At 46.2% G+C, this 26,987-nt stretch overlaps 1 protein-coding gene across 12 annotated transcripts in view; it reads right to left on the minus strand.

The window, feature by feature from the left end:
* Nucleotides 1–3,455: 3,455 nt before the first annotated feature.
* PKP4 (plakophilin 4) overlaps nt 3,456–26,987 on the minus strand; it is a 237,556-nt gene continuing 214,024 nt past the window's right edge. For 2 of the 12 annotated variants that reach the window (XM_079782899.1, XM_079782900.1), the window contains exons 13-22: nt 24,211–24,328; nt 22,580–22,771; nt 22,209–22,382; nt 19,215–19,365; nt 15,796–15,991; nt 10,837–10,921; nt 10,596–10,713; nt 8,159–8,287; nt 6,574–6,647; nt 3,461–4,795 (exon numbers count right to left, since the gene is read on the minus strand). In XM_079782899.1, the coding sequence (XP_079639025.1) occupies nt 4,547–4,795; nt 6,574–6,647; nt 8,159–8,287; nt 10,596–10,713; nt 10,837–10,921; nt 15,796–15,991; nt 19,215–19,365; nt 22,209–22,382; nt 22,580–22,771; nt 24,211–24,328 (1,486 nt within the window). In that variant the 3' untranslated portion in view covers nt 3,461–4,546. Of the gene's footprint in view, nt 4,796–6,573; nt 6,648–8,158; nt 8,288–10,595; nt 10,714–10,836; nt 10,922–15,795; nt 15,992–19,214; nt 19,366–22,208; nt 22,383–22,579; nt 22,772–24,210; nt 24,329–26,987 lie in introns of all 12 variants that reach the window. The other 10 variants (XM_079782903.1, XM_079782896.1, XM_079782901.1 and 7 more) reach the window with 10 other exon arrangements.

Consider the following 26,987-nt stretch of genomic DNA (forward strand, 5'->3'; position numbering starts at 1 on the left):
ATTTTGTGCTAAAATCTGTGTGAGAAACCACTCTAAGTGAATGTTTTGTAAGGTTTGAAATATATAAATTGGATTTGTTTTCAACCCAGGGGAGACTGTAATCATAGCTTTGATTCTAGGTCATAAAATTAGGTCTCAGACAATGAAACCATCAAAAAAAAAAATAGTGACTTTTGAAGTGTTAAAATTTTTATAGGAGTAAATTTTACTTGGTATGTTGAAATGCACCAATCTTAGGTGCACATTTTGATAAATGTATATATCTGTGAGAGTCACCCCAGTCAAGATATACCATCATCTCCAAGTCCTCTGCCCACCCCCCACAGGCAACAGTGGTTCTGACTTCTATCACCATTGTGAGTTTTGCCTGTTCTTGAATCATCCAGTATGTACTCTTTTGGGTCTGTTTTCTTTTAAGCAACATGTTTTGTTTTTTTTTTTAAATATATATTTTATTGATTTTTTTACAGAGAGGAAGAGAGAGGGATAGAGAGTTAGAAACATCGATGAGAGAGAAACATCGATCAGCTGCCTCTTGCACACCCCCTACTGGGGATGTGCCCGCAACCAAGGTACATACCCTTGATCGGAATTGAACCTGGGACCTTTCAGTCCACAGGCCAACGCTCTATCCACTGAGCCAAACCGGTTTCGGCAAGCAACATGTTTTTGATCCATGTTATTTGATAATGTTTTTATCCATGTTGCATTTATGACTGATTCTTTTTTATTGCTATTATTACATGAATATATCACAATTTATCTGTTCTTCTGTTAGAAATCTGGGTTGTTTTCCAGTTTGGGGCTATAAATAATACAGTTATAAAGAAAAAAAAATCTAATAAGTGAAAAGCAATAGCCTAGTTTACAAATCCCCCCCTATAATCTGGTTGAGTGTGGAACTAGGGGATTTAGATGTGTTCCCCCAAAGGTACTGCCGAGGCCCCCAAAGGGAGGGCTGCCTAGAGGCAGATTTTGTTTGTAGGCATGGCTTACAATGTTCTTTTCAGGGCAGTTCTCAGCCCAACCTAATCATCACACATCAAAATGATCTGGACCTACTGGCCAAAATGAGTTTCATGTAACACCAGAGGTGGTACAGAAGATGAATTTTGGTGTTGCATGGATGGACATAAATGTTCATTTTTATAGTTACCTTATATTTATGACAAATAATAAAGATTTCCCCCTTACAGTAGTGATAGAGGTTCATTTGGCAAATTTAAGACAATGATGAAAAACTCTCAGGAAATATTTCAGTTGAAACTCAAATGAATGAATTTTAAAAACACTGGAATTGTAGTTTAGACTGTAGTGCTAGCTAACCCTGCCTTGGCCATTTATTCCCTGGGTCATCTTTAGCAAGTTACTCTCCAAGTTTGCTTCAGAATCTAACAAATGGGATATTAGTACAGACTTTATACATGAGGATTAAGTGATAATGTATGTGATACTTGTAGCACATAGTGAGTGCTTGATAAACTACTGGTATTTCACTGCAGGAATCAGCAATCCTGTGGACAACCAAGCATCGACCGGGGATTGAAGTTATGGGTCTGTGAGGTCATCACTTCTGACTCTCATGAAATACCCATGAGCTTCAAAGGACACAACTTTAAAAAGGCATGAACAGGCAAAAGATATATACCCTGGCAAGAAAGAAAACATCACCTCTGCCCAGCCAGTGTGGCTCAGTGGTTGAGCATCGATCCATGAACCAGGTCACTGGTTCCATTCCCGGTCAGGGCACGTGCCTGGGTTTGTGGGCTCAATCCCCAGTAGGGGGGAAGGGATGCAGAAGGTAGCCGATCAGTTTCTCTCTTATTGATGTTTCTCTTTATATATCCCTCTCCATTCCTCTTTAAAATCAATAAAAACGTATTTTAAAAAGTCACCTCTGACATTCCAAGACTAAGCTCTCAATTGTTAACACTCCAAATCCCTATAACTTCCTTCCAGGCAAACTCCACACCCCAAACCCCAACCACTAAGTTTTCAGGTCATAGAGCAGGAAGGCAGTGAGGGAATGGTGAGGCCAGGTGGTTCTACCTGGACAGCACTGCAGTTACCCAGGGGGCTTCTCAAGAATCCTGAGCCTGGACTTACCGCCTGTAGCTCTGACTGCGCAGGGTGGGCCCCTCCGCACTGTGAATACTGCCCAGGTGACTTAAACGCGAGGTAGGGTGAAGACACCCTAGCTCACTAGCATGGGCTCAGTTCAGCCCTGACCTTCAGGATAGGGTGGAAGTGTTAACTCCTGATGAGTAGAACCACAGGCCTCTTCCTGAGGGCTGAATTCTGCAGGCTCCTTGGTGAGTAGCAATAAAAAGTCAGCTTCGTTTCAGCAGGCTTAGAGGGAAGAGTGGCCTCTTTTTTGATCAATGGCACAGTTTTTTAATCTTTCAGGCTCCTTCTGCAGTTTCTTTTCTCTGGTCACAAGGGAGGAGCCCTCGAGGGCTTTGATTTGCTCATTCGTCACCCGCAGACCTCTTCCCTGCCCCATTAGGTCTGGCTGGAGGCCCAAGTGAGTTCTTTGCAACTCAAATTTGGATCAGTTTTTGAAATGCTGCCTGTGAGAGTGGAGGGCCTGGGTCCACTAAGCTACCCCAGACTCATGCGGTCACTAAAAGCAAGTCCGTTATTGTCAACCCGCTCAGGCCAGCTGCAGCTTCCTTCGTATTCCTGAGTCCTCGAGTCAGGGCCTGGAACCCATCCACAAAGTATCAGGTTTAGAAAAGTCAGTGATGCAAAGCTCAAATGGGTACCAGGCATCTCAAGTCCCGATGCTGGTTCCTTGGGGAAATCTGGCAGCCTCTGCCTTCTAGATGCTGCTTTCTGAGCTCTGTCCCAGGCATGTGAGGCCAGGGGTGCCTGGACAGTCTGACAGTGGGAACTGGCTCTGGTATCATTTCAGAAACCTGCACATCAGAGAGCCCCCCACTGGCAGACTTGCCTGTACTCGATTTCCATTTCACTTTGGTTCCTGATCTTGGGCTGTAGTCCATTCAGCAGAAAGCACTTTTCTTTTGTTTTGTTTTTCCATATCCTCACAAATATAAGCTACACATTTTAATGTAGGATTTGTATCTTCTTTGCAGGATGTACCGAAATAAGTCAACACCTCTGGATTTGACTTGCCATATGGGTTGTTTTCCAAGGAAGATCCAGGGTGAAAACTGCAAGATTTGGGAAGGCCTCAGACTTTGGGCCCCCTGGGGCAGGTCTCCACAGGTGGAAGAGAGTTTACAAGTAACATTGTTTGGGTATTTTTGAGACTCCTGCTATCAAGTATGTGGGCTTTCCCCAGCCTGTCTCTAACACAGGAATTATTGTGTCTCATGGAATTACTCAGTAAAATAATTATTTTAGGTTTACTACATTGGTGCCAACCAGTAAGTGCCCAACCACCGTTCTTATGTTGTTGATTCTTAAAAATGATGCAGAAAAGTCTAACAATTTCGTTTCAGCCAGGCTATCAGATTTAAGTGAAAAGTTGTGTTAAATACATATGGCAGCCTGAAAAAAAAACCTGCATGATAAAACAGGAAGGCACATTAGATCCCAAGAAATAAAAATACTAAGATAGATAAAGAGGAGGAGAACTCACAGCTTCATTCTTGGATGTAGGGTCTATCCCACAAAGTCTACTAATTGCACAAAACTAGGAAAAGTCCAAAATAGTTGGCTATATCTAAGCTGTTTCCAACATGTAATTAGATTTGCATGTATAAATCTGCTTTTCTGTATTACACACAGAAAATTAAAAAAAAAAGAAAAAAGAACAGGGAACAAATTTCCAAGGATGAAATCTCCACATTTATTTTCTTTCATGTGCATAGAAAATGGCAGTGAAGTGTCCTAGGAAAGAGGCAGGGAATGGCCGTGGGCTGCTATACCAGACTGGACTTTGTGCTTCAAAAGTACACTATTCATTTTGAAAACAAACGCTGTAGCTTGTCTTTAATTGCTAACAATTTCTTGGGTTTCCCATTTGTTTTTTAAGCTGTCAAGTTTCTTCAAATCTCTTTTCAAATGACACACTGCATTACAAATGATGGCACTTAACCAATGTGGCATTTCCATATTTACACCAACAAAAGAAATTTACAAGACATAATAGCATACAATCTCGACGTTTAGTAATAGCAATAAAACATGAAGGGCATCCATTTTATTTTTTTTTCTGTACAAACTATCAGAACATAACTTTATTCACATTAAAAAAATCATCTTTAATTTGATTTGACCTACACATCCCCATCTCATTTCACCCATTTCTCAAATCTCTCATCACATCGCCCACACCTTCACCAGACTACAGAATCTACAAGTAATTAGATCTAACACCTAAATAGAGCTTAGAAAGTTCTCTCTCTCTCAAAGGTTTCCTCACTTCCCTGATAATTCCTCAAAAAAGAAAATAAATGCTCTTCACTCGTTCCTTCCATGTCACTTTCACATTTCATCAGCACATCAGCATAACGGACTTTTCGTTTCAATCCAAACAAGGCTAGAAAGAAAGAGTTCCTCTCTGAGCATCTTGAGGCTACACCCACGAGTCTGGGGACCCTGGGTACTGTTCTGCTCTATAAGAAGGTCGTTTAGTGGAATAAAAGTCTACATAGTTTGTGGTCGATTTCAGTCCATACTGTGTTGAATAATCAGTAGAAGCTGGAAAGTGAACTCGATCATCAAAATAAGGATCTTCATAGCTATGAGGAGACTGCAAATACAATCTGTATGCATCAAAGTTCTTTCTGTGGGAGTCATCTTGACTATAATACAGCTGTTGATGCTGTTGACAAAATGAAAAAGCAAATAAATCAAAGCAGTATTTGGAAATAACATGTTTAAGGAAAATTAATGTGTGCTTCCTGCTTCGTATTTTGAAAGCAATATTCAGTATTTGTGAGCTTAAGGTTCAAAGTTGTCTCTGGAACACACTATGTTTCCTAATGGACTTGAAGGATTTGAACTACGTTGACAGTTGGGCTTGCAGTCTGCTCAAGTCCTGTCCCAAGGCCTCTACAAGCTGATGTCTCAGAAAAGCCCAAGATAGTCCCAGGCTACCTCCCTCCGCAGAGGCCCAGTTTGTGCTCCGCTGTGGAGGGCCTATTACCTAGACTTGCCCAGCCGAAGGATGGCCTGATTATTGCTCTGATACAGGGGAACCATTAACACACGATGAATTTGGTTGGAGGGTGGATTTTTTGGCTTCAGATAGTTGTACAATTGTAGAACCTTCTTTTAATTTAAAACATGTACTTTGGAGATGAAAATTTAGTCCATCCCTCAATTTTAGAGAAATGTGTAGTTACACTTTAAAAACCCTGCTATACTGTTAAAAGAATAAGCAATCTCCAGGCAGGAGAGCAGTAAAATTACAAGAGCTACGTGAACAAATCCGATGCTAAAGGAAAGACTTCCCTAGGCCAGGGCTAATGAAGAGGACTAGGAAGAAGCAAGGTGAACACATGTGCATCCACACAGGGCATCTCCCATTTCTTCCTGTGTTGTCTTATCACTGATCTCACGTTACTTTTTTCAAAGACGTTTGGAGAAAAACTGTCATGTCTTTCTTATGTCTGTCTTTCCTCTTGACCATGCCCCAATCCCGCCCCCCCCCCCCCCCCCCCCGCTTTAATAAGATGTAACAAATTTACCACACGGATTATCAACTCATATTCTGCAACTAAATGCAGTCCAACATTATATGGAATTCAGAGCTAAATTCTCTTTTTAACTTAAGTTAGAGTTCTGATTCTGAGGCTATTTCTCTTGACTAAAAAACTACAGCATAACTTCTGAGCAACTTGGGAAGTACCTTTTCCTCCATCCCCAGAGAAAAGATAATGAAATGGAGGGAGGGCTTAGAGAGCCCTCATCTGACAAACAGGGTGCAGGCTGCTTGGGGAACCCCAGCTGCTCAGGTGCTAGTAGAAGGTAGGAGGAGAGATGACCCAGGTGGACGGCATCAGGAAGAACCCAAACGACTATCAGGCTCCCCGTGAAAGCAGAGACTGAGCGTGACAACCATGCACCCAGTGTGATGGAGAGTGGGGCTCCCTGCAGCAGGGCGGAGTCCACCTTCACCTCTGAGACTGACAGAGCCCTGGCCACGAACCCGAGTGTTTTCAAACCCTGGAAGCCTCGTGGGGAGGGAGTCATGGAGATGGAGAATGAGGTGCACAAAATAGAACAATGAGATGAGAGGATGAAGTGTGCTTACCAACCTTTCCCCACCCAGAGGATGGGAGAGCTTTTAGAGATCAAAGGGAAAGTAAAAGGGGGAAAGGAAATTGTTGGGCAAAGAATAGGAGTCAAAGGCTTCCCAGCAGGTTCCCATCAGTGGCACGGTGGTCTCAGCAGCACCGATACGGATACTCAAGACATGAGGCTACTGTGCAAGTGATTTGCTTAAACTATGATGAGCTTCCGAGGAGTGGAGATCCCCAGAGAGAGCTCCCAGGGCCCCGCCGTGCTGGCCCAGCTCTGGTAAGTCAACGGCGCGGCCCCCTTACTGTGTTGATGCCTGCTAATTGGCCTTCTGTAAAAGTGATATTGCAAATTCACCTGTAGCCGTCTATTTTGTTCTCTTGCTGGTGAGGAATAGGAACTGATGTAAATTGGTGAAGGTTTGCTGGAGCCTGTAAGAAAATATTTTATGAAATTAAAACTAGTGCTCATTACTCTGGTCATTAGGCGGCGTGGGCTCCCTGCAGTGGGGCTGGTGTGTCCCTGACAAGGCTGCCTCCCGGGGCCAGCACACGCTGAGACAGTGGGCTCCTGGGTCTGGCCTGGCTGCTCTTACCCCAGGGCTGCTAGGGACCCATGGGCAGGCCGTGTGTGCTTTACCAAAATCAATGGGTCTGATGGGGGAAGGGGAACATTACAACAAGCTCCACGCCTTCAGAACAGCTTTGACTCGAAACCCCAGGACCTGGAAAGAGCAGGCACAGGCATGTTCTAAGCGGTCTGACTACATGGAGGCATATTCTTGGGTTTGCCACATTTAAGCACATTTTAAAATAAAAAAACACCTGGCAATCAGATAGTTGTCTTTTAAGAGTCCACAGTAGACTCTGATGCCAATGATGTCACAGGTTACTCTTCTATTATTGCTAAGGCTAGCAAAGTTTTTTTTTTTTTTTTAATGAGGAAAATGAAACATAATTGCGGTAAATTAGTTTATTGAAGCAAGCAAAGAAGATACAGAAGGGTGCGCATGCTATGGAGGCAATCTTTATAATAAAGCTGGCTGCTGCAAATCTGAAGTAGCAGCGCACTTCAGTTTGTATGTGCATTTCCTTTGCAAAGAGCTGGATGCTGGAAATGTAGCATCTGCAATTTTCTGAGCTATTAATTGCCATAGTAACAATAGTCGATTAGCAAACAGTCCTGTGAAATCACAATTTTAATGACAACAGCACAACAGAGACTGTTCCCCCAGCAGTTAGGTTGCCATCAGCTTTTATTTATTTCTTTTTAATAAACTGGTCTTTTGAGAAAAGAGTACTTTTTTTTTTTTTGATAGCTCACACTGCCTTTTTTGAAACATCTAAAGTAGTTACTATGCAAGATAGCCAGGCACAGGGACGATATGAAATCCTGGTAACCCTCGGGGCTGGCATCCTTTCAGTCAAGTGTAAGCACAGCTTTTGGAATAGGACATACAATAGTAATACTAATAATTTTAATTTTAATTTTTGTTATTCTTAAAAAAAATCACTCGGAGGAGAATCACATTATATACTGTTATTCAAACTCTTTCCCATGAAAATGTAAATGAGACTGCTCTCCATTCTCAGGCCGGTCTAGGACAGGTGGCCCAGCACAGTGGCCCGGAGTTCAGGATTCTGACCTGCTGGCGAGCAGGAAGGGGGCTGAACAAAGGGACTGCGTGGTGGGCGAGCCAGAACTCACGTCTCATCTGGGTGCAGTGTGCTTTTTATCTGTGGTCACCAGACCACTACCTCAGCTTATTTAACTGAAAACAAGCAGAAAAGGCAACAGCCCCCAAAGCAGGAAATGGAGAGACTGGAACACGGTTCGCTGCTGGGGGACCGACTCAGGGCAGGCACCTGTCCAGGCCGCCGGCGGGGGGCTGGAAACACACAGCTTCTCGAGGTACTCTATCACACACCCCACGGCACCTTACCAGGGTACAGGCCTTTATGTGTGGCATCCCCTTGGCTATTGTAATACTGCATAGGTGGCTGGCTCCTATCGTATTCAGAGCGCGGGTCTCTGATTCCTAACAGTGCTGGTGAGGAGGAGGTGCTGCCGACTGAAGGGAGAGAGAAGCAAAAGGAGGAGGGAGGGAGAAAGAGGAGGAGAAAGAAATCAGACTGTCAGTGGCTCTGGAAAAACAAAGGTCAGTAATTAGAAGTGCCGTGCAGATGGCGCTAAATGAGCTCTTAGTGGTGCTGTGAGTGCACAGCAGTCGGCCCTGAGCCACCGGGAGGCGACCTGCAGGCCGGCCCCTGCGCAGTGCTGTCAACGCCCGAGGAGCTGAGCTGCGACTGCCCAGTCAGAGGCGCAGCGCAGATCACGCAGGGCCCCAGCAGCGGCCGCGATGACTCCATCGGGCCTTTGAAACTGGGTGAGAACTGACCAGCCAGCCATGCAAGAGTTACAGTTGCGAAGTATAAGCCCAGCTCAGCTGCATGTAAAACACCCGTCTATTATCCTTTATGTATAGCTCTTGAGTAAGTAAATATTTTGATTTCTAATTATTTCAAAAATATCTGCATCTCTAAATGTGTCTGAATAAGAGTGCCAGACCATAAAATTTATCATTCTTTTTATGGTGATTGGCTGCCCGGGAAACTATGTCAACTCAGTAAGCCCAGCTATCAGGAGGCTCACGGTGGGCCAAACGTTTAATAGCATATCTACCCACGGGTCTCCTTTTGGACATTTTTGCACAAAAGGACAGCACTGCTTATCTTTTTCCTTTCTCTCAGTAAGAAATCATCTTGCTTGCGCTGAAGTTAATTATAGGTGAGTCACCCATTCACCTGCTGGACCTGAAAGCATGGCGCGGGACCGGGCACCAGCAGTTCTGCTGCGCTGATGCTTTCAGAGAAAGACCGACATTCACAGTGTCCCTTTAAAAGTCACTTCACTTCGGGGTTGCTCCGTGTCACACAAAGGTGAGCACTCCTGGGCAGTGTCCATGTGCTGCTCCCCATGCTCTTTCTAGAAGCTGCTAGAACAGACAGCACACCCACCTGCCTCCACAATGACATTAGCGAGGCTTCAGATGTGCCCACAAGCAGATACCACACTAGCTGAGGGATGGGTGACGAGTCCTGAGCTGAACAGAACCCAGAAAGGTACCTAGGAACCTGGATGGGGGCTCGCCAACGCTGTCCAGTGTTGCAGAGACCCCCAAAACAAGTGCACTGGTTAGTAACTCGTCTTCATCTATCTGAAATGACCCTTTGCCTGTACATATGCCTTCTGTTAAGCAGCCCAATCTCTTCCCCTGGCACCCCCTTTTCTAAGCCCCGAAGTAATTCTCAGCATTTTTATAAAGAAGACAGCCTCGGGCCCCACCTGGGAGCTCAGCATGGATGGAAAAAACCAAGCATGGGTCTCTCTGAAGACAACTCATATTTTAAAAACTAAGATATAAATATACACCATATACAGTAGGCATAGATAATTTAAAACAATTCCTAGTGTGAGTAGGGACGTCCATTTATGTGACAAGAACCACTGGTCATATATTAGTCTTTTTGGACACGTATGTCCAGATGAGAATACTGCCTGTAGTGGCAGAATACAACTAATCATATTGATATGTCTGAGTGAGAGACTTATAGTCAAATAAGGTATTATTTTTTCTGTTTCATATAGGTAAGAATTAAATTTATAAGACTGATTTGGCTTGCTAGTAATATTCTGTCCTTACATGTAAAAAAACATTAGTCTGAGTCTCAAATCATTCTTTCTACCCAAACACAACCGATGAGTATGTAGCAAATCAAAGGGATTTCCTGTAAACACACCTGGAGGGTCTGTTCCCATTAGTCCTGACACTGGGGACTGAACACAGCAGGGGATGGAGGGTCAACTGTGAGGAAGGCAGAGGAGACCACAGCTCTCCCAGGCTGTGGGTGTCAAGATCTTGTCTAAAGGACCCTGTTTGTTAAGAGTTTTCACTCAGAAAACTCAAGATCACTTTGGAAGAGATTCCAAATTGACGACCAGCAGGTAGGCAGGGCAACCATTTTCAGGCACCAACTTGGGGTTCTCAAACTGTGCTCCTCCACTTTCCCGTACCTGCACCCCCAGGTCAGCTTGTAAAATGCAGATTGCTGGGCCCCTTCATGAACGCAGTGAAGCTTGGGGGAGGGAAAGGACTGGGACCCTGGGATACTTTTATGCATTGTAGTTGGAGTAAACTTGCATAAACTTTTAAAATGAAAGGACTTGGAAAGTGGGTTTGTTGCTTACAGTCTCATGTAATTCCCAAAGAAGGCTGGAAGAGCAGAGTGTCTGAATATGACTGGCTTAACCAGCTATGCACAGTCTTCTCTGGTTGAGAAATAATGTTCTCTCACCAAGGAGGGAGTTTACCGACTAACCTGACTGAATGATGGGTGACATCTGTTGGTTGGTGGTAGACAAGGAAGGGTGCGATTTGAATCGGTCTCGCTCTAACGTCGACACAGGTGTAATAAAATGGTTCTGATTCCACCCATCCTGTGGAGTCAAAGCGGAAAAAGAAACCTCTCAAAATGAATAATGACATTTCATTACAATAAATGATTACGAATGTGCACTCTGATGAATGCTAATTATGCCAGAGCTATTCCTGTAAGTTACCTTTTTATAAATGCTCCGGAGGTCCCGATATTGCCATAATGTATTCAAGACCTGGGCCGCTGCCTTCACCACTTTCAGAGATGATCTGAGGAGAGAGTGTGGATGTTAATGGGTGTGGATGGCACAGCCTCAGGCTGCACCTGAAGAGATTCAGGCTATAAACCAGTAGCCAGGAGGCCCTCTCTCCAAGGACCAGACAGAGGGCACAGAAGACGCTGCTAGAAACCACCATCAGAGTCAGGCACATCTGGGAGTCGGTTAGGCTCAGGGGTGGCAAGGACCAAAGCGAGGCTCCCAGGTAGTCAGCTGTGCGGTGAGAAACTAGGGTTGGTGGAGCCTGTGACCTCTAAGTTGAGGGCGTCTCTCAGCCTCCCCATGGGGGGCCCCCAGGCTCCCCCACATCTACTAAGGGGCTGACCTCGCTGGGGCTTTAGGATTAATGTGACCATGACCACACACCCTGAGTGTCTGAGGACCCTCTCAAGTTAATTTAATGTCTCTCCCCCTCCATTATTAGGCCTTGATAAAACACCTTCACTGCCTTATCATTTACCCCACAAATGTTTACACGTACATATGTGCTCCAAAGTTTGATTCAGAAAACATGGTCCGTTACCACGTTCCCTCTCTGGAGACACACTGCTGACCCCAGGCACTGTGTGAGCACCGCTCCCAGGCGCCGCATTTCACTCGGGGGCTGTGTCTGTAAATCCGTGGCCTCGACAGTAAGTGAAGAGGCAAGTGCAGCTTCCTGCCTCCGGGAAGGTCTTCAGATCCCCCACCAGGGGTGGAGCCGTGCTGAGGCGTGAGGATGAATTCTTCAGAATTCATTTTAACATTAAAAACTGACTTTGAATGTATATCACGGATCTAAAATCTGATGGCCTCTTTCACTCCTTATCTCCCCAATTACACTCTCACGAAGCGGGGGAAGAAAAGAAACGAGCAGGCTGCAAGCTGTCTCCACCCCCAACAACAGGATATGTTGCTGCTACGGCGGCTGAGGTCACCAGCAAGGGCAGAGTATAGGCAAACTCAGGGCCTTCACCTGTCTTCCTCCATCCCTCCTCCCACCAAGACTCACTCTGCTCGGTGTTCCTGACAAGTCAAGGGCAGAACCAGGTCAAACCAATCCACTCAAAGCCTTTCTATATTTTATGTTTTCAAAATGGACCACAGAGCAAGGAGATACTTCAAAGAAATGAACAGATGAAATTTCAGACACCGCGATGGCCTCACAGGGTCTTTACCCCCCCAACCCCGACAATCCCACTCTCAGTGGGTCCTGACATTCCTGCTGCTATTCACCTCCCTGTCTCTAAGTATTAGCAGCAGGACACAGGCAGGAAGGCCGACCTATGCCTGGCTCATACCCGCAACACTCGACAAAGCAGGAGCCTGCCAGGTACACACCTTGACGCAACCGGCCAGGCTAGGTATCTTTAGAGACAAATTCTATGAGCAGAAACTTGACTCTCAAGAAAAGCAAGGAAGTTTCTCTGCTTCCCTTTGCAGCACAACTTCTAGAAAGAGTTATGTATTCTCATCTCTAATTTATCTCCTCCCACCTTCTCTCAATCAGGCAAGTCTTGACCCTCGTCCTACCTGATGGAGCAGGAGCATGTGACATGTGCTCACCTCTGAAGCAGCTCCTTCACTTGGCTTCTGGGGTACCACATGCCCCTGGTTTTCTTCTGAATGAGCCCATTTGCTGGCTCCTCATCTCTCTGACCTCTAACTAAGAGGGACATCAGCCCTTGAGCCTCTTTTTCTTCTCGATCTACATTTACTTCTTTATTGATTTCAGCCACTCCTCTAAACATGCTATTGATACACTGATGACTCCCAAATTTACATTTGTAGCCTGGACCTCTAAGATGAACTCAACTCAAGCATATTCTCCTGCTGACCAGACATTCAGGTGGAGTCCAAAACAAACTCCCTGCCTTCCCTAAAACGCGCTCCTCCCGCAAGCTTCCCCATGCTGCTAAGTGGCAATTCCATCCTATCTTTAGCCAAAGACCTTGGAGTCATCCTTTGACATTCACCTCCTCTCGTGCCGCTCACGCAGCCCTTCAGTGAATCCCACTGATGCTACCTCCACCCATGAAGAACCGACCACTATTTCACCACCCCAAGTGCTGCCCCACGAGTCTCCACCTGGGGGAAGGGTCTGTCATTATGATTCCTTCTAGGGATGTCAGATCGTATCCTTCCTCTGCTGAACACTCTCCAACACCTTCCGGTTTTACTCAGCGTAAAAGTCACAGTCCTTAGCTTCCCCACAAGGTCCTTTACTTCTGGTCCTTTCTCTTCTCCTCTTTCCTCTTGAGGGCTCTGTGCCAGTCCCACTGGCTTCCCGCTGCTCATCACACACGAGGCACTCCTCCCTCCATCTCAGGGCCCTGCCACTTACGCCCTCTGCCCAACCCGCTTCCCTCAGGCACTGTCCCCCTGAAGCCTGCCCTGGCCACCTGTCTATAATTGTGATCCCCTAGCGCCTTCCCTGATTTTATTGCTCACAGACCACTCAGCACCATCCAAGTGTGTTTCTCACTCAACTGACACCTCGTCTAGCTCTTACTCACCCCTGGGACGTAAGCTCCCCGAGGGCAGAGGCTGCTGTGTGATCCACTCACCACATGCAGACAAGGCAGGTGAATGAAGAAGGAAAGGTAATGATATGTTTGGAAGACAACTTGATTTGATCTAGGACTTTCTGAATATCTTACTTTGGGGGAAAATGATTAGATTGGGTAATAATTTTTTTTAAAGATACCACGATTTGGTACTGGTTCAGGATTTCCCCAGCTTCTTTGTATGTCTTTCACAAATGAAGGCTAACAACATATTTTTTTTTTTTTTTTTAAATTTCAGAGAAGAAGGGAGAGGGGGAGAGACAGAAACATCAATGATGAAAGAGAATCATTGATCGGCTGCCTCCAGCACCCCCGGCTCCTCCAACCCCACCCCTGCCAGGGATCGAGCCTGCAACCAGGGCATCTGCCCTGACCAGGAGTCGAACTGTGACCTCCTGGTTCATAGGTTGATGTTCAACTACTGAGCCACACTGGCTGGGCTAACAACATCTTAAGAGCACAAAAAGTTATTACCGTACCTCAGGGAGAGGGGAGGGACCTGGACTGGGAGTTAACGAATGGATCTTAGCTTTATCTATGACATTTCATTTCCTTTAAAATAAAAATGACTGTGTGCTTTTATTACTAACTAGAGGCTCGGTGCATGAAAATTCATGCACTGGAGGGGGGGGGGGTCCCCTCAGTCCAGCCTGCCCCCTCTCACAGTCCGAAAGCCCTCAGGGGCAGGAGGTGACCCGGCAATCAGGGGAAGGTGATGCCCCATCACATCTCTGCTGCTGCCACTGCCGGCAGTGCAAGCCTCAGCCGGCCCTGGTTACCTGAGCCTCAGGCGGTCGGGCAGCTGCCACCCGAGGCTTGCCTGCACCTCAGGCCGGCCCTGCATGGCTGGGGTCTGAGGGGACTGGGGAACTCTGGAGGCAGGTACGCGGAGCAGCCGGGCCCGCCTGGGGGCAGACCTGGCCTTGCGACGTACCTGCCCTGGCGGGGCTGAGGAGACTGGGTGCCGCCATCTTGTGGCTGTGGGCGCTGCCATCTTTGAGGGCGGGGCAGTCAATTAGCATATCCCTCCTTATTGGCTGTGGGCGCCGCCATCTTTGTGATGACGTGAGGGTCAATTAACATATTCCCTCTTTATTAGATAGGATGGAATAAAGATTCATTAAAAAAGGACTGAAAGGAAATACGGTTAATGTTGATAGGTGTAGTTTCTGAGGGATGAGAATATACTTTGTAACATAATTCTTACATCTTAGAAAATCCTTCAAAAGTATAAACTAAAAGACCAGACAAGACAGAATAAGTTCTAACACTGCCATTCAGTCAATTAATAAGTATTTACTGAGCACCTGTTATAGGCCAGGCTTTGCTGATGCAGAGGATACAGCAGTGAACAAAAAGACCAAGTCCCTGCTGCAGGGGGAGCAGAAGCCAGAGAAAGCCATAAATAACACAGGGGGAGTCAGTGCTGTGAGAAGAGAGCAGGTGGAGGGAGGGAGAGGGAGACCAGGGCTGTTTTACTTCAAGTGGCTGCTGTGCTATTGTGCTGCGAAAGCAGCCCCACTTCCCACTTCCTTGAAGGAGACTCTGATTGGATACTAAGCCCAATTCATAGTTCTGCTATAGCTCCATGACAAAAACCTTCTATTTTTGCCACTGGTTCTCTAATCCCTGCTTTTGTTGCTTTGTCAATTAGGTGTCACCCAAAAGCAAAGGGAAATGTAGGAGACAAGCCCAGGGCACAGCCTGAGGCCACACAGCAGGCCCTGTGCAGAGTGGTGAGTTTAATACACTCTGGGCAACCCTCAACAGAGGATTCAAGAAGATGCTTTTGAGGAACAGGCCTGACGCAGAGAGGAAGGAGCAAGGGAAACAGCGCCCCAGATCTTCCTCATCATGCATTTCTGATTCTTCCAGGGTTGGCACAACCAAGTGAAGAGGTGTTATAAAAAAGAGCAGGAAAAGGACCACATGACTGCAAACCCGCTGTAAAAAATGCAGAAATAGCCCTGGCTGGTGTGGCTCAGTGATTAAGGATTGGCCAGTGCACCAAAGACTCTTGATTTGATTCCCGTCAAGGGCACATACCTGGGTTGTAGGTTCAATCCACGGTCTTGGTTGGGATGCATGTGGGAGGCAACCAATTGGTATGTCTTACCTCCCCCCCACCCCCCGCCCCTCTCCTGCTCTCCCTTCCACTCTCCCTAAAAATCAACGGAAAAAACATCCTCAGGCGAGGATTTAAAAATATGCAGAAATAAACACATCCTTTCCAATAGGAAGCATATCCTGGACAAAGGCCCTTATCACAGGGCGACCCCAGGAGTGAGGCTGTGACCTCATCTCCCTGCAGCAGACTTGCCTGTCTCCTCTGCCCTTGGTTATGTTCACCAGCTTCTCGATGCCCCCGGAGTCGGCCAGGGCTTTGGCATTCTCCATGTTTTTGCTGGTGACCTCATGCAGAGCACAGCAGATGGCCGCCATGGTCTCATCAGACAGCACACTGGGGCCCGAGCCGCCGGGGAGCCGGTTGACCAGGTCTCGCATGGCGTATTTACCTTCCAAATGCAAAAGATTTCATTCTACTTTCAGAAGGTGCAAGGTTTTTGTTATTGTTCTTTAAAGATGGCGGCTGGGTAGCCTCATAAAAACAAAACGCCGAGAGAGGAGATAACAGGGGAACCGCCGTGAAAGGTAAAAGGACAGACACAAGGGGAAGTTAACATGTATTGCAATGGCACATGAAAAAATGAATGATTTAATAAAACATTACTGTAAATCGCTGAAAGAAAATGTAAGTCAGTGGATAAAACTGAATACACCAACCATGTTGCTTTAGTTCAACCGTTTTCGTTAACAGTTAAGAAATAAAGGAATTATGATAGTAAATTTTATTCTTGACTCAATTCTCATGTGTCAAAAATACCTCAGCTTCCTCTTAAAGCTCTAAAAGCTGCCCTTTGAGTAAGGTTTAGCTGGACAAAGTAGGACCACCAAACAAGGGTCTTCATTCCATTCTCCTGGATCTCACCACTTGAACCACGTACAGTTCCACATTTTTATCAAGTTGAGAGTACATACCAGCTGTTGACATCAGTAGTGATATCAACGTGTTCGTTTCTTTTAAAGAAGACACAAGATAATTATGGGTCTATTATCTCCCTGGAGCAGCTCAACAATAATAAAGTTCTTGATAAGACAGGTTGGGGAGTCCACTAGCTACTGAGGTATTTAAGAAACTCAATTTCTCGTACTCCTCTCCAAAAAGAGATTATCTCTTGCTTTTCCAATTTCAATTACCAAGTGACAAACTGGAATAATTGCACTACAAACAAAAGAAATTAACTGAAGCCCAAGTAAATATTTCCTTAGTTTTTCCCCTCAGCTAATAATTGAGTGGGTATTAAGGGCTTTGGTGAAGGACCTATTTGTATAGGCTGGTGAGCAGCGGACAGGCCCTGAGCACACACGGCATGCCTCAGGGCGAGTCACGCGCACACTGTTGCACAGAGCGGAAAAGCTGCAATGACTCTGTAAGCCCGAAGATAGATGTGGTTTTTCAGAACAGATGGTAAGTTAGCACTAGTGATTCTGAATACTCAGGAACGACCGGAAGGTCCATGACGTGTAATTTGTCATTCTGCTAAGATACCACATTAAACAAATTGTACTCCTGACTCTTGGGATAAAGCGAGCAGGGGTGGGGAACGTTCGGCCCGCAAAATCATTTCTGGCCCTGCCAGGGCATTAGGGGCGAGTTAATTAAATGTTTGACCAAATATAGAAGGCTAATTTTTAAGTTCATAATTTTGTGTGGCTCGCAAATGATGTTATAAATATCCAGGTGGCCCCTGACAGGAAAAAGGTTCCCCACCCCTGCATTAGAGCCTGCAGCTCCAGACAGCTGGGTTGGTTGGACTCAGGTGAGTATGCAGCTGACAAAACTTTAGTTGTAAAAATGTCTCTGAAGAGAAAGTCCGCTGCTAGTGCTGGGGACGGATGCGAGGAGAGTGGAGGGTCAGAGAAGGGGACGGTTCTTAGGAACAGAAGTGCTGGGCAACTTGAGTCCGGGAGGGACTCAGACCTCAAAGGAAGGAAGGAATCTTTATAGGGAAACAAGAAAAAGTGGCTCATGAGCCAGTCCAAGAGTGCCGGGTGGGTAAACAATGCTCATCAGTGGAGAGAGAAAATGCTCGTCAAAGTTTAAGAGGGACGTGGACACTCACAGACAGCACAGGACGCAGTGGGAGAGGGGGGGACTCGGTACAGGGACAGGCTCCTTTTCCAGGAGGACTCGGGCCAGTGCTGCTGGCCCTGCAACCTTTGCTCTCCCGTGCCTCCCCCTGTGGTGAATGACAGGCCATGGGGTTTATGCTGTCAACCCTTTATTTTTCAGCATTAAGAATTCCCAAACCACTTGTGCTTTTTAAAAGAAATTCAAATACAGATGTAACAAAATAACTTTAAAAATCTCTTTGGGGACCGACAGGATTTCTCTTAAGGAAGTGTGGGAAGTAAGTTATGACACATCTGCTGGAACCAGGCTCACGCTCGACTGCACGAACAGAGGCTCCTTTCCTCTCTGTGGGGATGATGTGGCTCAAAGAAATGGGGTGTTGAGAGTAGGGTAATCTAGGCGATAATTTAGAATAGCAAGTGTGCCACTGAATGCTCACAGCAACTCTTTAAGGTCAACATTCCTGCCCTTGTTCTTTCTCTCTCTTCCCATCTTCACCTCGGTCTCCCTCCCTCTCTAATGGCAGGTGTGTTTTAATTACTTCAATATATATTCACGAATCCACACAAGGTCTTGTGAAATTTCCCTTGCCTCTCTCCTGAACTGTCACCAGCTGTGGGACTGGCGTGGAGCTTGGCGGTTTATAAGCAACTGCCTCACCTCTCATCTCATTTACACAGCAGATCCATGGTGAGGGGAGCAGGCATCGCCAGCTCCCTTTCAGAGAATGGCTGAGGGAGTTTTCAACTTGGATGAAGGCACTGAGCCCCAGTAGGCTCCATACAGGACCCTCCAGGTTCCACAGCCAGTGAGCAGCAGAGCCAGGATTTCACCTAAGTCTGGGAGGGTCTCTGGTCTTCTCTTTACCCCACTCTCTGCTTGAGATATGGCACCGCACTGGAGGCAAGTGAGCTAAGCCAGCCAGAGTGCACAACTTGAAGAGCTGCTCATTCTCAGGTTCATGCAAGGGCCAACCCTATGCTTGGGTGGATGTGAGGATAAATGCCTCCTAAATGTACCATGTGCTTCACTTGCCTTACCCTCGCCTGACCCTGCCCTGGGGGGAAATGGCCTTGGGACAGTGACTCTGCTCCGCCCAGGGTGAGCATTTACCCAGATCCGAGAGGGGAAAGCTACAAACCTTTCATGTGGTTTCTTTTTCTTTAAAGTAGGAAGATTGTAGTGTTGGTACTATTAGCCTCAAGTCAGGAAAAGAGAATTAAACATTTTCTTGTTGCTCAAGAAATGAAACTTTCTTAGGAAACAAAGACATCAATTCTATTAAGTAGTGCTGTAAAGTATAATGGAAAATGCTAGCTTTTCTGATTAAGGTTTAATTAATGAGCCCGCCTCTTGATGAAAAGGAATGGTCACAAAGAAAAGCCAGCAGGGGTACCCAAAACTGCCGAGAAAACAGGACAGGACCAGGACTCAGTTGCTAATCATTTTAAATGTCATATTTGTATAAATCAAAAGAAGAGTTTTATAAACGCTGTAGTTCCTCTTCCTCTCTCTCTGTAGCTCACCTGGTCACCAGAACGTACCTATGAGCTCCTTGTTTCGAACATCTAGTGCCATATTCCTCAAGGCAGTTGCCACAGAAGAAACCACTCTGTCGTTATCCATTCTCAGAAGCTCTACAAGGATGGGGAGCCCTTTTTCTTTGCGGACGGCTGCCCGGATGTACGCTGCAAACTAGTGAGAAACACAAGGCAATTAGTAAAATAGAACAGAGTTCAGCTCTCAGATGTTATTGTTGTCTAAAAATGACAAACTAATAGATTAAATGTTTTCTTTCCAATTGGAGATTAAATCTGTGGTGTCAGTAAAGAGAAAAATCATAGTTTGGGATAAAGATAGGCTAGGATGACTGATTTAAAAAGAAATCTCAAAGCCTGAACATCTCAAACCACCATCTGCCAGATATTGTGCAGAAAAGAGAAGGCAGTGATTACTGGCTGCCTCAGCTACATAAACACGATTAAGGAAGAATCTCGATCTTCTCTGCAGTTGGACCCAAGCCAGGTCCAGAGGCTATAAATAGGATGGCAGAGGCATAACTGATCAGCACGCATTAAAGGAGAGCCTGTCTCCATCAAGTCATGCTTTTTCTCTCTTGTGTCTGTGACAATATTTAGAGTTCAAAACCTTTCAAAGAGATTCCTTGGAACAATCCCTGCCTCAGAAGAAAATGAATTTTCCAGAAACACTGAGCAATACAACTCACGTACATTGGTAAAAAGTAAGTATATTCCTGTGTAAAATGTTTTCTCATTCAAGATTAGTCAGCTGCTATTGCTTTTTAAAATCTACAGTCCAAGTCTTTTGCAGGTCTGAACGATGAGTCAGTCTGTGCACCACAGGAATGGGAAATGAACGCCAAGTTATCAGGGAAACACCAAAAAAATCAGAAAAAGGTAACATTTGAAAATGGGCCTTTAATCTTGTTTTGAGCTTTCACTGACATTTTTACCAAGTCAAATTGTCTTTCAAAATTCAGGGTAATTGAAAAATGCTGCTCATTAAACATCTAATACTTTACTGCTGTGGTCAAGACCTGAGGACAAAGATCCGCCAGCCCTTTGTATTATTTTGAACATTAAAATATGTGATTGACCACTCAGTCTCTTGAATACCAACAGTATAGATTATCTCAATAATATAAGTAAGAGGAAAAATGCATTTCAAAGATCCTATTAACATTCTTCATATAAAACAAATACTCCTATTTTCCAAATGAAATCTCCATGGGGAAACAGAGTGCATGACTGCCGTAGAGCCGGCAGCTCTATCAGCCTCTCTCTGACGCCTGCAACAGAGCCAACGCCTGTCTCCCTTGGAGACCACGGCTCAGCCCAGCCCAGAGCGCCTCCCTTCAGAGCACTGGTCATCACTGCTCCCCAAACAGCTTCTGACTAGGTAACCTCTGTGGCCATGATTACCTGGTTTTCTTAACAAGGGTCCAATATTTTGATTTACTATTTTAGATGCTGTTCATATTTTAAATGAGTTTACCATCTAACTTTCATTTACTAAATGATCCCAGAAATGAAATTCTACAGAACTTAAATCACACCTCTTTTAATTACTATTATCTTCTTAAAATTATCATCAAATGATCCTTAAGTCACAAGCTGGAGGTGACTGCTGAGTCACCAACAGAAATGTTATGAATACATAATTATATGCTGAGCACTGTCGTAGGTCCTCCACATTTATAATCTCCTTTAATCCTCACAACCACCTCATGCGGTAGGTATTATCTCCATTTACTGATGTAGAAACTAAGGACAGGGCTATCTGAGGCCCCAGCTAGTAAGTGGAGGGTCTAGGATTCAAAGCTGAGGTTTCTGACTCCAGAGCCAATACTTAGATGCTAAGCTATTAGCACTTTAATTAAAAACAATAACAAAATAACCAAACTGGCTTAGCACTAGCCCACAATTATCTGTATATATTCATAACAGCAGCTGGCTGCAGGCTTAGCCATGCTTTTTATTCTCATGGATAATACAGTGGCCAAAAGATTCTCATTTGCGAAGTAGTGGTGGAGGAGGTAGCCAAAAACAAGCATTATAGTAACTCTACTAACATACACTTGTCAGGACATTCCTAGAGGATGAAAATGTTTCCGACAAGGACTGTCTGGAAAGTTGCTAGATGACATTTAAAAGTTTTGAGGACACGCTTAAAGTGGTAATGGCAGGACACGACCTTCATTCTCATAAAGAAGTCACATGTGGAAACAAAGTCATGTGGAAACTCACCATATGCATGTTCTGTGAGCACCTGAGAGAGGAGTAGTGGCCCCTCTCCTTCGCTGCATCGCTGCCCAACCCCAGCTCTACTGCAGGCCCTCAGCATCTCTCGCCTGCTCCCCAGTAAACCCCAGCCTCTACTTTCCTCTTCTGCGAATTCACCTTCTGCACGGCTCTACCCAATAGTGCCCACGTCGGCCTGTGCCACTTGTCTGCTTAACCCCTTTTGGTGGTGCCTCTGGTCTGTGGGTCAGGGCCCAGCTCTTGAAGCTTGGCAGTCACACCTGCTCGCGATGCCTGGCTCCACCAAGGGCCACTCCATGCCCTGCCCGCAAATGCTCCAGCAACCACCCCGCAGTCTCCTCACACTCTCCTCACCTGAAGCCTTCCTTCTCTTGTCCCTTTACCTGGGTCACTCCCTCTGCACCCCAACCTCAGACTCTGCTGGCTTAGTTCTGCCAGCAGAACTAAGAGTCCCTTTGGGGAGCACCACCCCTCCAGGAAATTGTGCTTGCCTCTGGGTCTCCCCTTTCCTGGCCTTTCCCTCACCTGCTGGGCTGGAATAGATGTTCCCCACCGAGACCCCGCAGCACACACAAGCTATGACATCCACACTGCCCTGACTTGATCTGTCTGCTGGGCCATGCCATACTCATCTTTGGATCCCCAGAGCCAACTGCTATCTCTCCATTTCCAAACTTTGGACAACCATATCCCTTTCAGCACCGCTGCTGACGTGACTGCACAGATGGGAAGTTGGACAGGCAGAAGAGGCCCTACCTTCCAGTTTCCAGCAGAGAGGTTCTGGAGAGATCCAGCAGAGCCCTCCAAGGTGGCTGGGTTGGAACTTTCTGCTAGAAGAGTCAGATATGGTTTTACCACCGACGGATGCCACAGCATCTCAACCCCTTTGGGGGACTTTGACAGTCCTGGAATAGGACCAACTCCATCCCACTGAAAGACAGAGAGCACACGTTAAATGAAGCAAAGTGAACACAATCTCCAACATCGGAAAACACCCCTCTCTGATGGGCTCAGCTCCAGCTATATAGAACAATGGTATCATGAAAATACTATTTTTCTCACCCAATATGTGATTTCTTACTCCCAGAAGAATGAAACTTTAGTTTCATGTCAAGTAAAATACTAACTTGATCCTCTTGTGGCGTTCTCTTTTTCTTTTTCTTCTTCTTCCCCCAGCAGCTTGGCTCCGAGTCTTTGCTGGGAGACTCTTTGCCTAGTAAGTCATCCAATTCGTTCAGCCCCAGCAGCCGGGCCTGAGGGACCTCCAGTTCCAGCCGGTAGGACAGGTTCCTCAGGGTGCACACGCAGTTCTCCACGGTCTGAAACCCAACACAGCGTATAATTAAAACTATCCCAGCACATCAGTGCAAAATGCTTCTGTACTGAATGCCAATAATATTAAATAAATGTAGAATATGAAAGATTTGCCTTTTCTTACAGAAACCTAAAACAGTCTAAGGGAAGAATTATGGGTCTAGAACTTCTACGGAATACCCAAAGGACAGAATGCAGAGCCATCCAGTACATCTGAGGATCTGATTTCATGCCAACTAAAATGTGCAAGACCCTGGGAGAGAAAGTGCCCAGTGTTTCTGCTTCAGGGCAGCTGCAGTGGCAAAATGCAGCTGAGCTGTCAGAACCCTACGCCTCACCAAGTCCTCGTCATGACAACAGGTGTGACCAACCCTCTCTGGGGACTGCCCTCCCCCCAAGTCCCATCTTTGTCTCCTCCTTCCACCTCCAAACTCTCCCTACTCTCTGTGCAAAGTTCCATGATCTCTTTTCTCTGTGGAGAAGCTGCCTTCTGTACTTGGTCTTTTGCTCCCAAAGCTTGTATCACATCTCTAACTGGGAGGCCAACAGTCACTTCACTGAGAGTGCCTCAAATCAAGTTCAGCTTTTGCTCAGCAAGCTCCCTTCCCACTTGCTCTCTCCTTCATTTTCATTTGCAGATTTCCTGGTTCAACAAGGCTCAAATAAAAACCTGGCCATCACCATCTTCTCTCTGAGCCCACCACTCATCATTCTTCTTCTCTCTCTCAGACCCATATTTACAACCCAAGGACTTCTTAAGGGCTCTCCCGGTTCCGCCCACGGTGAACACCAAGTACCCAGCTGGCCTTGAACTCCTGATACTTTTAAGTCCCTCCTGCTGTTTCTCCCGACCTTCCTCAGTCCCTGCTCCTGAAGAGCAGAATGCCTGTGCTAGGGCCAGGATGGAGAAATCAGGAGAGGGGGACAAGGAGCTCGTGCTGGGAACAGACCACCCTGACATTGGAGGGAGGGGAAGGGCCAAGACTGGGATGTAAAGAGAGGCACCTGAAGTTGGTACTGGAGCCGGGCTGTGGGTGTACGGAGGGGTTACAGTGCCTGGCTAGGAACTTTTATCCAGTAGATACTCAAATACAGGTGGATCTGGTTCTGGCAGGAGGAATACAGAATTGGAGGGAACAGCAGCAGGGAAAATCGACAAAGGGCCCAGGGAGCCACAGAGAAAGTCAGGACCCGCAACTGCTAGGTCCTTTATCACATGGAGTCACTCAGTTTTCCCTGTTCTGGGGCTACTTTCTCAAGTCCCTTGTGAACTTGTAATTTTTAGAGATCATCCCTTTCCCCTCTCCCGCCTTTAATCTGGAGAGTAGCCTAATGAGAGGAGAGGCTCAGGAATTCCAGAAAGAACCAATGGCATGCAACTAGCGGTGTCAGGCAGCTGCTGTCATCTGTCATCGTGCCCCCCCATGGCCAGGCAGGCACTGACCTTGCTGTCGTAATCGGATGTGTTCACACACGTGTGGATCACGTACAGCAGCGAGTCCACCAGCCCCTCACAGGATCGCATCTGCTTCCGGGCTTCCTCCCCTGCAGAGCTGAGGTTCCTAAACGGAGAGACACAGGGAGCTGCTGAGATGGACTCACCGGTAGCCATGGAGCCTTACCTCAGTGACCTGAGAGAAGATGGTGGCCATGAGGGTTTGGTATGAGTAGACATTCTGGGGCTTACATTTTAACATTCCGAGAGCTCACAATAGCTACCTCCCTATGATCTACACAAAAAGAAGGGAGCAGGAGCATCTGAGCCTTCTCTCTTGCACATGTGGCATGCCACTTTCTAGCCTCCTAAGATAATGATTTTGGGGTTTATCCTCCTCAGTTTCCTCATAGCTAAAAGGGGAGAATAATAGTAACTATTTCATAGGGTTGTTGTGAGGAAGCGATGATCTGCTGCATATAAAGCAATTAGTCAACTGCCTGCCACATAAAATTCCCAGTGTTTGTCAGTCATGCTTGTTATTTTAGACTCGCATTACCCGCTTTGTTAGGCCTGAAGGTCCTTCCAGTCCCTGCGACTATTATGTTTTGCATGTAGCAGGTGGCCATGAACACTTCTCGACGAACACAGGAAGCAGCATTTTTTGTATAAACATTCAAGTTCAATATGCACATTTGCTTATGCTGTAATTTTTATAATCTTTTCAATTATTTAAAAAACCTGAAAATTGTTTTAGGTCTCATCCATTTTGAAATGTTTGATATCAGTTTGCCTTCATGAAGTGATACCAAATCAGAAAGATCTATTTTTTTATGTCCCATTTACAAGATTTTAGGCTAACTCTGAGATTTTGCAAATCTTAAGATTTTTCTTTTCATCTTTATTTTTCTGGGGCCAGAAAGGTAATGTCACCTGTGGTCCTTCCTGTCACCTCTCAGCAGCTGCCTCTTGCATCCCTCCACGAGCTCCTGGCCCTCTCGGCTGGTTCTCCTCTCATCTCGCTGCCATGGGTCCCTCTGGACTGTCCAGGGCTACATTGATCCCTTCTTGCCTTTATCTCTGCCCTCTCACAGGTGGCCCTTCCTTCTCTCCTTGGCTTTAATATAGTCTATGGACCCTTAACTCCCAAACGTGGATATTTAGCCTGGCCTCTCTCTAGATCTCTAGACCCATTTATCCAATTGCTTCCAGGATACTACCACACGTGTACCTAATTAGACATCTCAGAATGGACATGGACGTGGCCAACACTCTCACCTGCTCTCCCTCCACCCTTTCTCCTCCCTGACTTAACCACAGCACTTCTGTGCTCCTAGTTGCTCCAGCCAAAGAGCTAGGTGTTATCCTTCTATCATCCCTTTCCCTTGCCCTGATATCCAGTAAACTAGTAAACCCTGCTAGTTCTCCCTCCATGAAACACCCCCCACCTGCCTACCTCTCCCCAGTGCCTGGTCTAGGCCACTGTTACCTTGTCTGGGTCACTCACTGAGCAGCCTGGTCTTCTGTCTCTATGTTGTCCACACACAGTTCTCCACATCACAGCCAGAAACCAGTCCATTCCCATGAGTCAACCCTCTGATGGTTTCCCATGGCACTTGGAATAAAGTGCAAACTCCGTCTTTGATTTAAAAAATCCTACATAATCTGATTCCACTCTGCGCCTTGACCATTCCTGCCCCTGAGTCTTTACGCTATGCATCACTGCTGCCTCAAACCCTCAAACTCACGTCCTCCTGTGCCCCACCCTCAAATGGGTAGCTCCTTAGGGTTTTCAGATCTTTGGTTTAAATTTCACCTTCTGGGAGAGCATCTGATATTCAAAACAATCACCTAAAAACTCTGACACCACCCTGTTTTTTTAATGGCACCTACTGTGACTTTTTGTTTGTCTGTCTTCCCCAATAGAGCACGAGCAGGGATCTAATCTATCTGGTTCACTGATTCCACAAGGAAGGCATTCACAAATGTTTATAACCATGAACCACTGGAGAGCCCGGGCGTGTGTCCTGCCCCTGGGCGTGTGTCCTGCCCCAGGGCCTTCCTGGAAGTCTGGCAGGCTGGCTGGCTGAGGAGTAATCGCAGCCTCCCTGGATCCAGGTGCGGGGAGAACGAGATGCCGCTTCCACAAATGACCAGTAGGTGATAGGAGCTGCCTTCAGACACAGGCATCTGAGTTAGGGAGCTGGCCTGTTTTCCAGGATCCTGCCTCTTGCCATCCCCCACCCTCGAGGGGGCCGACAGTCACCTGTCACAACAGTGAAAGGCTTCAGAGCAGCAGCCAGGCCTCCCTCTGCCTCTCCCAAGCTCTCCGTTGCAGAGATGTTTAGGCGTCAAATTGTGTTCACCGTGTGTCACATACTAGTGAAACGCTAAGCACTTTACACAAGCCAATTCTTCACAACTCTAAGGTGGTACTATTTCCCTAAAGATGAGGATACTGAGGCTCAGAGTGGGATGGGAAGCCAGGTGCCTGAGGCCAGAGCCCCCTCTCGTCGTCACCAGGCTGCTCTGTCCCGGGCACTGTAAGCCAGGGAAACTGGGCAGAAATTGAGCTCATGAGTGTGAACGGCAACTAATGAGCAATACTGCGTACACTTAAGGGAGGCTTTATGGAGTCTACATGCTAAAGATAATGACGGAAAATACTATTTGGGCATGTAGTATTTCATTTACTTATACAAATCAAACCCAATGACTGTTTAAACCACACACCTCTTTGCACTCTTTTAAAAACAAAAACGCTTTAACCATCACATTTTGAACTT

Source organism: Cnephaeus nilssonii (assembly GCF_951640355.1).
Source record: "Cnephaeus nilssonii genome assembly, chromosome: 10".
In the NCBI taxonomy this organism is placed as follows: domain Eukaryota; kingdom Metazoa; phylum Chordata; class Mammalia; order Chiroptera; family Vespertilionidae; genus Cnephaeus; species Cnephaeus nilssonii.